Source organism: Microtus ochrogaster, chromosome 18 (assembly GCF_000317375.1).
Source record: "Microtus ochrogaster isolate Prairie Vole_2 chromosome 18, MicOch1.0, whole genome shotgun sequence".
NCBI classification, from domain to species: Eukaryota; Metazoa; Chordata; class Mammalia; order Rodentia; family Cricetidae; genus Microtus; species Microtus ochrogaster.
Genome location: NC_022020.1, coordinates 65951881 through 65963401, shown reverse-complemented (window position 1 = coordinate 65963401; position 11521 = coordinate 65951881). Strand labels below are relative to the sequence as shown.

Here is an 11521-nt window from a genome sequence, read left to right as displayed (position 1 = left end):
ACTTAGGGGCACACTTCCACAACAGAGCTCAGCCATCCAATCAGATCCCTGGGTTCTGCAGACTTAGTGGCACACTTCGACAACAGAGCTCAGCCATCCAATCAGATCCCCTGGGTTCTGCAGACTTAGGGGCACACTTCCACTCCAGTCGAGTGCTGACAGGAAGGAAGCCTGTGGAGAGCGGTCTCCTTTCTGGGAACGCTCATCTGAAAAAGGATCTGTCCCCTTCCGTTTCTACCCAGCTGAATGCCTGACAACGGTCCACTCACAGTTCTTCTAGAACCTTCCTAGGTATACTTCTCTGGCACCAAAACACCTCATCCAGCCACACCAGAGACACCAAGGGATGCCAACAGTGCCAACAGCTGCCATACAGCCCCCATCTCTAAGTCATTATCTCTCTCTAACTATTTTTGTCTACTTCCTGTCCAAGCGGTGTGCGCTGAGCTGACACACATCCGCCACAGCACCGTCCTTCGACTTTATAAGAAAGGACATTTGCCCATGATAGCCAATGATACCACACCCAAGCTGCTGGAGAATTCCAAGTGACTCAAAGATCTCTGTGATTTGAATAGAAGACTACCTGGGAACACAGACAGCTGCAGTGTGTTTGCCTAGAGCCTCGGGCTGCGGAGAGAGGAGACAGGCTCTCCACCGTGAGGACACAGCTCTGCCTGTGCAGAGAGAGAGGAGACAGACAGGCTCTCCACCGTGAGGACACAGCTCTGCCCGTGCACAGAGACGTGTGCAGATGGCAGGGTTTCTCACCATAACCTTGTGATGGGTGATGTGTGAGAAGAAAGACACGGCTAGAAACTACTCAAAACAATGAGACGGGTTTTTGTTTGTTTTTTTTTTTTTTGTTTCCATTAGGGAGTTTAGGCACAATGTTTTATCCAAAATTATCTCTTTTCCCCACCTGCAATCCATATTATCATATAACACAGGCATTGCAGACTGAGGACACAGTGTCTTTCCACGACTACTGTATGAACAAACCACTGATGGTACACCCTGGGTTTCCAGACTACGCAGTCACTCTGCAGAAAGACAGTGAAGACAGCGGGGTTTATTCTGAGTCCTGGCCCCTAAGGCAGCAACAAAAGTAGGGGGCCCCACAACCCATCCCTACAAAAGGATCACCTAGACTAACCCAAATTAACATAGGGCACACACAGGGCAGGAGCAGCATGGGCCAGAAGGAGTGGGGGAGAGGGACTTGCAAAGCAGGCCATCTTCTTCCTGTCTCCACAGCCTGAGGCCCTAGGGAAGCACAAGGAGCTGTTGGCTCTCAAGCTGGTATCCCATTCACACAGCAGTTAGTTCTGATTAACTGAAACTTTTATCGCCTCCTGAGTGTGGGATCCCTGGCAGCCGAGCTCACCATGGCATACACTGGCAGTAAAGAGCCAGATTCGTCACAGAGGCCACCAGAAGTAACTGGTTTAAAGAGAGGATCAGAGTCGGTCACTAGAACATGGTGTGGACATCCGGGTCAGTCACCAAAGGTCAGGACGACAGGGGAAAGAAATGTCAAGAACTGGACAGCCAAGAAGGCACGCACCGGGGGAACGGAGAACAGCCTCCCACCCGCAGCTGGCCCTTCTGGCACCTCACGACAGGGCAATCCACAAACAGCACAGGACTGCGGGCCCAAGAACCTCCCACATAGCCAACCCGGAGACAGAGAAAAAGGAACCTCACCAGCAGACACAGCCCCAAATCAAGTGAAAACCAATAATCTCACCAGCAATCCACTGCCATAGAGGATTAGACTACCAACCCAGGTCTCCGGGGGTGCCACAGCCTTGCAGTACCCTAATGGTGCTGCCAAGATCCCAGATCCAAGTACTGGACTACAAAGACAGCTACGTCTCTTTTAGGAAGCAACCACAGTGAATGTGGACCAACGCTTTAACGTGCCCACATGAAGTGTGGTCAGACCTGTCTGCTTCTGTCAAGCTGCAGTGTTACAGAGTAAATTAAGTGGGTTTCTTAATTCAGTATCCACAGGAAGGGGACAGTCAAAGATTGAGACTGACCCACACACACAGTCTCTAGGAAGAACTGTTGAGCTCAGGGTAGCCGGGTCAGGAAGAGCCTGCAACTTGCAGGTCTCTCTCTGCCTTGAAGACTCAGGCAGGAAGGTATGTATACCCATGACCTTTAGGGCAGCCAGGGAGGAAAGGGGCCCAGCCTTCTTACCTCTGTGCTCAGGCCCAGGGCTGCTGACACCCCAGCCCTGGTAGAGTGTGGCGAAGTCCTTTGGAATGTACGTCTTAAAGATACTGAGGATGTCCAAGCGTTTCTCCTGTCCCTCAGCTGCCGGCTCCTGCTTGATGGAGTGTAAGATGGGGGGCGCACCAGGTGGGGCCTGCAAGGCTGGGTCCCCTCTGGACCCTGCTGCACAGGTGGCTAGCGTTCTCAGCTCCTGGGCCGCCTTCACAGGGGGTTCTCGGGGAGGTAGAGGAGAGCCTCCTTCGCCTTTCGTGGGAGGCTGACCCTGAGGCTGAGGACTGAATTTGGCTTTCAGAGAGTCTGGGGCACTGTGCTTATTCGGAGGGGCAAAGCCAGCCCCCACTGCAGGGACCCCGAGTTTCTCCACCGGCTTGCTATTGGCTGAAGGCTGGGCACCTACACGGGTTATAACCGAAGGTGTGGGGGTGGTACTTCTGCTAAGGCCCCCGCTGACTGGGGAAGGTGCCGACTTGGAGCTGGACTCCTGCTTGGGTTTGGTCAGGGGTCCCTGCACACCAGCACTGGGAGGCTCCTGGCTATGGCCAGCTCTGGTCTGTCGATATCCATCGGGGCTGGAGGCCCACAGAGCACAGGGGCCCCCAGAATGGCTCTCCTTATTCTTAGGCATGCTAGCGGCTTTTGTGGTCACCCCAAGGGGAGAAGAGCTGCTCTTTGATCCTGGTACCCCACCTGGCACCTGGGTGCGGGTAAAGCGAGCAAGGAGCAGTGGCTGGCACTCCTTGCCCCCAAGAGCAGGCGGAGGACCTGTGCGCCCACTGCGAGCAAGGAAAACCAGGCTGCTGCGAATGCTCTTGTGGCCGTTGGGCTGAGTCCAAGGGGGCGCCACAGAGCTGCAGCTGACCCTGTGCCAGATGCGCTTGTGCATCCACAGAACCTCGGGGTAGTAGGTCTTGTGGTTACAGTAAGGACACGGGTGAATGACCAGGGCTGCCTGCAGGGAGCATGCGTCCTTACTGCTGGGGTCATCCCGGCTCGACTTCATACTCAAGTCCAGCGGAACCAAGTCAGGGGCGGGTGCCCGCTTTCCTGCCCCACAGTGCTCCTTGTGCAAATCGGACAGCTTTTCTTTTGGATGCCCAGCCTGGCTGTCCAAGGTGAGCTGCAGGCTAGATATTTCCATGCTTGAAGGGAAGTCTACCCGGTCAATCATGCTGGGCACCTCCTGCTTGGGGTGAAATGCTGGCATCTTTAAGTCAAGAGAAAATCTATGCTGCTCAGGACCCTTGGCAGTCTCTCTGCTGCTGCTTTCAAGTATGGACACGGATGGCGTGGCAATTCCCACCTTGGGCTCGCTGATGTCTTTCTCTGGCAGGTTATTTCCGAGTTTGTGACTCTGGTCTCCGTTGGAGAGCACGGTGGGTACCACCTCTCCAGAAGAGCAGCAGTGCCGTGGCTGGCCCCCTGCAGGATGCAAAATGTAAAAGGGGACGTTAACCACTTCTCATCAGAACAGAGTAAGACACGGGGCATCGAGAGGCTAGGCAGGCATTCCAGGGCATGCCTGCCTCACATCAGGACCAGGGCTTGGTATCAGCAAACAGGGCATTCTGAGATTGGGTCTGGAATGAACTACACAGAGAGAGGTAATGCTATATCAGGTGGGCTGTCAGTTTTCAATCCACTGAAATGACCCAAAAGACGGGTGAAGAAATCACAGTATCTTGTTACATGTAACTACACCACTACTGATTAAAGAGGAGGTGGCCAGTTATAATTAGAAACTGAGGGCTAGCGAGAAGGCTCACTAGGGAAAGGTATTTGCTCCTTGCTGCCAAGCCTGAAGGCACGAGTGGGATCCCCAGATGCCACGCTGTAAACAGAGGGGGCACAGACCCCCACAAGTTACTTTCCGATCTCCATGTGCATACTGAACGTGCAATGCAGTCCCACACATGTTACATGTACGCAAACAAACAACTGTAATAAAATAACACTTTCAAAGAAACAGGGAAGGGGGTTTAACTGTGGCCACATGGTAATTTATATGCTCTAGAACTCTCTGCAAGACATTCATGCAATCTGTGGTCGCCACAGAGCATTCTGTGGTAAAAGCCAGCACGGAGGCCTCCATAACCCTGATCACACTGAACAGTAGGGAAACAGATGGTCCCTAGGACCACCAGGTTCATCTCAGAAACTGCAGGCTGCAGAATAACTTCAGCCCAACCTTTAGAATCCTCCTCATCAGGAAGGCCACTTTTAACTCTAAAATCTCAATACTAAGTTTCCCTTTGCAGGCCTGTGCCTATGCACCCCCGCTCTGCTATGCTAGGTCTTTCTACGGTATCACCTACAGGTCACCCAAAAACTGATAGGAATTCTAAGTGTCTCACTAAGCTTGGGCTCCAAGTGTAGGGGTGGGGAGCTCAGGGCAGGGGAGGTGGGTGCAGATGGGAGGGTATTCTGTGGGTTCCACACCCAGCCCCCTGACCTAGAAGGAGCATGTGCTAGCTGCACCGCCAGCTGGTTAGGGCTAGGTTCTGCATTGCTACAGCAAAGTCTCCTTTAAATTTGTACTGATGTCCTGGTTTGATTCACACATGGGTCTGAGCCTAGGACAGGACATACCTTGACAAAGTCTACCTTAAATTTTCACTATGTCTTGGGACTATTCACAATTGGGTGTGAATCTGCAGGAGGTGCCCCGGAGATGCCCAAGGCCTCGCTAGAGAACACAAAGACTCTTTACCACTGATGAACCAAACACAGGGCTTTTGGCTCACAGCCCTGACCCTTAGAGTACTGACTGAGATGTCCAGAATCACTCGTGAGAGGGCCAGGAGTTTCCAAAGGCTCCAGAGATCTGAGTATCAGGTAGAATGCAGGTGTTGACTTACTCAGTTCTTCTAAAGTGTTCTCTGTAGGTTAGAGAGATAGGGCTCGGGAACGTTATCAGACAAACTGTCAAAGGCGCCTTTGTCAGGGCAAGAAAGCACCTATGGCAGACAGCGTCCCGAGAGGAGAAACAGAGATAATGCTCCTTTCCGAGGAGAGGGGGCTAGCAGGCATGACTCAACTCCAGTTTCCTAGCAACTGGGACAGGATGCTGAGGTCAGGTAAGATGGGGGGGTGGGGTGTCCACGTCCTCACTCTGCTCAGTTCCAAAAAGCCGGCTGAAGGTGACTGAGAGTCAGGGAAGTCGTCTGTTCTGAGCCTATGCTAGAGTGACTTAGAAACCACATGGCAGACACCATCGTCACCGCCTGGAATGTGGACACCATGAGACTTTGGGAAATGAGGAGGAAAATGAGTGGGGTGCGACCATGTTTCCTAGCAGTAATGGCGTACGGACTCACAACACTGAGCTACCCTGGAGGGAGCAGATGTTCATCACTGACATCCGCCAACCACGGCTCTTCTCAGGGGTCCCAATCATGGCTCCTCAGTGGGGTTTGGAACCAGGACCAAGAAGAGATCCTCCTCTGATCACGTCACTTTCCAGCAAGCCAAACCTAGTCTCTCCTCTGCACCGAGTTCCATCAAGGTATTGTTTTTTTTTTTTTTTTAATCAAAGCAGCAGAAATGAAACCGGAATGATGTAGTTCTGAAATTTCCAATTCTTTCTCTTCCAATAGAAAGCCAAGAACATGACTTTTTAACATTTTTGAGACTGGGGCATCCACTGTGAATGAATGACATTTTCTTTATGTAGCCAAACACTTCTGAATAGTTCATTGGGCAATTTCAGCGATTTGGCTCCACCCACAGGACAACAGGGGAGAAACCTGCAGGAGTCCCGCAGTCTGCCACCCCCAGCTGCTCAGCTCAAACACAGGACAGAGAGGAGGAGAAGCAGCTCCAGCTTCCCACAGTGTTCCTCTGCAGTCCAGGGTATCGGAGACAGGAAGGGTTTGCAAACCATGGGTTCCCAAGCAGGAGGAGTCTAGCCACTCCTCCCACCTCATGTCACTAGGCTGGGGGCACATCTGTGCCTCTGAGTGTGCTCCATGACAACAGAGCACACAGAGGCCCCTAAGTGAATTACTGGATCCATTTGTGTACTGAGTGCTCGACACACGTGGGCTTGGCTTGTCGGATATACTGAACGGCTAGAGTACCAGGGGCAGTGGCTCACAGACACAGATAAAAACACAGTCAGCAACTGACTGCCGTTACTGAAAAAGCCAAACAGGCCATCCCATGCACCCTGGCCGTGTTCTTCCTGAGATACCAACAGTTTCTAAGTACTCTATGCTGGGTTTGATAATGTATTATAAAAGCCCATGGATGATGTGACTCCCTTCATGAGAGCATTCTAAGCTGAGGACACAGAGGAATGCCTGGGCAGGCAGGCGCTCATCTTGGGGTCAAGGACAATGTGGCCGACTCTATACGGCCCAGTGAGACAAGTCCATGGTGCCTTACAGGAGGAGGGAAGATGTTATGGTGTTCATATGCATAGGACGCCACCAGCACAGTCGTCCGTGACCACAGCTAGGACAAAGGCCAGAACACAGACAACAGAGAGACACAAGCCTGGAACCTGGCAGGGCAAAACTAAAAAGGGACAAAGTAGAAATAACGAGGAGACAGGGAAAACTAAGGGCGTGCCACATGAATGACTCTGACTCCTGCCCTGAGGGTCAGACCAAATGAAAGGCATTTGGGCCACAATCCTAGAGGATGCAACCCCACACAGCAAGATCTCAAACACTGAAATCCAAATATCGGAATCTCTAAGCTATAAAAACTCCTAATTCCTTAAAATTCTGAAACAATCAAACTTCTAGTTCTGGGTTAAAACTACCAATTTCCAAGACCCCGTGAGATGGCTCAGTGTTAGGTAAAAGGGCTTTGCAGCCAAGCATACGGTGAGTTCAATCCCCGGGACCACATGGTGGAAGGAAAGAACTTACTTCATGAAGTTGCCCTCTGACCTCCACATGTGAGCTTCCTAGCATGTGCATAGGTGCACGTGAGCACGTGTGCGTGTGTACGCGTGCACACACACACACCCTTAAAAATTCTAAAACCAAACAAAATTGCCCAAAAGACATTTACTTACACCCTAAAAGGAGGACTTATTTGTGAGTCATATAAAAACATGAACACTTCATAGACTTTCTATGCTACTTCAAATCATCAGAATATATGTAAATTCATACGTATAAACTTCGAGGCACACTAAGACAGAAGCTATGAGCAGCCAGACCATGCTAATTAAGAAACTGCCACAATGGTCACCACGGCATCAGCAGCTGCCAACACCACGTCTGGAGTGACAGCGGCTCTAACGAAACAGACCACACACAGCCGTGTCTTCCCTCACCAGCATCAGCCAAGATCCTTCGTGCATGCCCGATGTGTACAGTGTTTTTGCAATAACGTAGTTTTGCCAACTTTGCAAAACTGCACAGAACACATATGAATTCCATAAAGGTCTTTGTATGATTTATGTATCCAGTAATGGAAATGATGTGGAGATGGAACACACGCAGCATGGTGAATTACTTAAAAATAATATTGGCAATTAAAATCATGAGGGGAAAACAAATACAGAAGAAAAAAAGCTGAGAAGAAAACCCAATCTATAAATCAGCAGAGTGGATTCTGGGAGATCCCACCGCAGAGTCATGGAAAGCTGGCCGATTCTTGAGTCCACATGGGGTTTTCTCACTTCAAGATCATGGCTCAGCTCAGAAGGCAGACTCGCGTATACACCACTCAGCCCTGTTTCTGGAGTCACTGTGGTTTGAAGAAGGCTGGCATACACGCTGCCCCCAGCCTGGCCGCTATACTGTCTAGGGCTGAGGCTGCACAGCCCCTGCCTTTGCTTCTGGAAGCCACTGAGGGCCCTGGTGCTCTGAGTCTCTGATGGTGCTGCTAAGTGGGCTGTAACCAAGTAAACAGACACACAGAGAGGGAAGCGGTCGTCTGCCAGCTCAGTTCCCTGTACCCTCTCCATGGGTTTCTTTTTTATTGTTCAAGATAGGGCTTTCTCTGGATAGCCCTGGATGTCCTGCAACTTAGCTCCACAGACCAGACTGGCCTTTTGGGGTTTGGGGTTTGGGGTTTGGGGTTTGGGGTGTGTGTGTGTGTGTGTGTGTGTGTGTGTGTGTGTGTGTGTGTAGGGGGGGGGTTCCTTCTGGGTTTCTGCTCTCCAAACTCCATGCTCACACCTGGACATTGGCTGCAGTCAGATTTCCAGAGCAGGTGCTCCCCATCTGGAGACCGGCCCTACTGGACCAATAGTTACACGAGTTTCTATTTCTGAACTACTGATAAGAACAGACCTTTAAACTGCCATCTCCCAGCAGGAAGTCCGTGTCCCACCTCACATGGCCAGCTGCCAGAACAGCTGGTTCCACTCCAGAACTTGGTTCCTGCACCTCAGCAAGCTTTGTCCCAGGAAGGTAGTGATTTGAGAATCAGAGCATCAAGGAGAGCCACACTTAAGAAGGGGTACACTGGTACAAACTGGAGGGAAGATGGGGGGACCACTAAACAGTGTATGGAGGAGCCCCCGGAACTACTAAGTCACTCAGACAGCACTGCTCGAGACAATGGGTACCAGACCTGGCAAGGAGCCTAGGGGAGAGTCACCCTGGGAAAGACAGCAAGCAACAGGCATCCTGATTCCTGAAGAGAGGACACCATTGAGCCCTGGTGGCTAGGGAACCAACATGGTAGGGTCTCGGACAGAACATACAAGATGAACAACAAGCAGGAATCTCAGCTTGGAATAAAACTGATATTAAACCAAGCCAGTACATCAAGTGGGGGGGACCCCACAGCAGCCCAGAGAGTGGAAGCTACAACTTCCCTGAACTTCCATGCAGACTGTCTTAGGGTTACCATTGCTGGGATGAAACACCTTGACCAAAAGCAACTTGGGCCGGAGAGGGTTATTTCACTCACGGTTCTGTATACAGTTCATCACAGAACGCCCTTGGGGAGGAACTCAAGTGGGCCAGGAACCTGGAGGCAGGAGCTGATGCAGAGACCATGGAGGGGTGCTGCTTACTGGCTTGCTCCTCATGGCTTGTTTAGCCTGCTTTCTTGTATTACCCAGCACCACCAGCCCAGGGATGGCCCCACCCACCATGGGCCGGTCCCACCCCATCAATCACTAATTAGGAAAATGCCCTACAGGCTTGCCTACAGCCCAGTCTTGTGGAGGCAGTTTACCAATTGAGATTCCCTAGTCTCAGATGACTCTCACTTGAGTCAAGTTGACATAACACCTAGTGCTCACAAACTAAAAGCCTGTCTCTTGAGCTCCGCCCAGCCCGGGGTCTGAAGCTCTGCTTCAGAGCCTACAGAGGCTCTCTCCCCACCGGGGCGCACACAGTAAGAACTATAGCATACACACACATTCACATCCCACTTCTCTAGCTAGGTTTGAACATACTCTGACCTAATACAATCTTTAACAGTCTGTGAAAGTTGACAGAATGGTAGGAACTCTCTCATAGCAACTTCTAGAAGCCCTGACCTGCAGTGCAGAGAAAAACTGACTCCCAAGGAAATGCAGGGTTTCTGAACAGACAAATTTGCCAAATCACACACAAAAAAGTTTAAAGTCTGAGAAATATTTTTCAAAGGCTTTCTCATGAGTAAGGGCAGAATCAGCAACAGTATGAAGGTTAATCAAAGGTCCCTGGCCTCAGCGAGGGTTTCTGATACTCAATAGCAGTTCCTTACCCACAGAATCCATCCCATGCCAGCAACCCAGAATTTCCTGAGTCTTCTGAACTCAGCATGGAAACCTCACAGCTTGTTTTAAATTGGACGCACACTAGAGTGATGAAATCTGTCTTTTTCCTGCTACCCCAGGTCTTCTACGCCTTCCTGGGTCTCCAGCACTAACGACCAACTATGAAGCTAAGAAGAAACGGGAGTAAGTTTAAAAGCCATTTCCTGGTTAGACAGAGATAGCCTCACTTACAAACGCAAGCTAGGCTGGCTCTGGGCATGTGTTATTCCTCCCACGGAGGAGCTCCCCCAGAGAACTCCCCCAAGAACTGTTGGGAGAAGGGAGAGTGTCGGTAAGAGTGAGCAGAAAAGCCCAGTGAAAACTCAGCGTGCAACCGTGGCGTCACCACTGCCCACCACACTGCACAGGAAGGGGTGGGCATGGGGTCTCCAGCTGCAAAAACTCCACCATCAATAAACCGCTCACCTGAGCACTTGCACAGATGACTCAGGAGAAAAGGGAAGAGGAGGCTAAGGCTCCAAAGGAGAGGTGTGGCTGTACCCTCTCATCAACACGGGCAACACGGCCACGGCCTAGTATGAATGTGGCAGAAAGGTCTCCTGTAGCAATGTATACTTATCCAAACACAAAATCAATCCAAAGTCTGTATACTGTATGAAAAAACTATAATGATCCTTCTTTTAAAAATAAAAAAAAAAGGATCCGAATTATGTATTAGCAGAATCTTGGAGCTTACTGGACCAGCACGTGCCTTACTGGGAGACAAAGGCCGTTTCATAACACAAGCCTTCTGTGTTCTGGAAATAGAGGCAGACAGTGCTTGACTCAACAGCTGCCCTGACAGTGTCGTAGACAGCACAGTGTGTGGGCATGACCACTAGGTGGCGCATGTACCCAATTTATGACCCATTTCCTAGCCCTAGGCTCCGTATGTGTGGTCTGCTGTTTTAGAACACCGCAGGACAGACTACTCCTAAGCAGGTATTCATTAGCAGAAAATGCACCAAGCGCTTGCACTATAAGGGTGTCAGACACGATGACTTCTTTGGAAACCTATCTGCAAATCCTGCAATGCAACATGTGGACTTTCATCCAAAGGTCTTAAAACTTCTTAGTTTTGGTTTCAATATTCCTCAATATTATCAAACATGAAACACAGGGGACTTTAGTAATGGACTTGAACTACCTGAAAAAAATTAATCTAAGCAAAACAATATATCTATATGCATAAGGCTTACATTACAGACTGTGCATTCAACTTCAAAGGTGTCTGGTATTTTTAAAGGCATCCAATTTGATGAGGTAGCAACCTGCTTTAAATACCCTAATGATTCAGTAACTGATTGAAGATGTCTCCCCCAGCAGGTGAGACATCTTCAACTTGACTTCAACACAGTTCCTTAGGAAGTTAGAGCACAGGCACCCCAGATGGCCAGGGACTGAGATTTTCCAGGGCCAGTGGATTCAGCTACAAGGTTCAAATCCCAATACTGCATAACATGCATAACAGGGAAGACACCTCGACCATGCATAACAGGGGAGACACCTCGCCCATGCATAACAGGGGAGACACCTCGCCCATGCATAACAGGGGAGACACCT

At 50.4% G+C, this 11521-nt stretch overlaps 1 protein-coding gene across 5 annotated transcripts in view; it reads right to left on the bottom strand.

The window, feature by feature from the left end:
• The window catches only part of Znf516 (zinc finger protein 516), an 86778-nt gene that overhangs the window by 13234 nt on the left and 62023 nt on the right, over positions 1-11521 (bottom strand). For all 5 annotated transcript variants that reach the window (XM_005356323.2, XM_026783476.1, XM_026783475.1 and 2 more), the window contains exon 3: positions 2209-3663. In XM_005356323.2, coding sequence (XP_005356380.1) covers positions 2209-3663 — 1455 coding nt within the window. The remainder of the gene's footprint in view (positions 1-2208; positions 3664-11521) is intronic.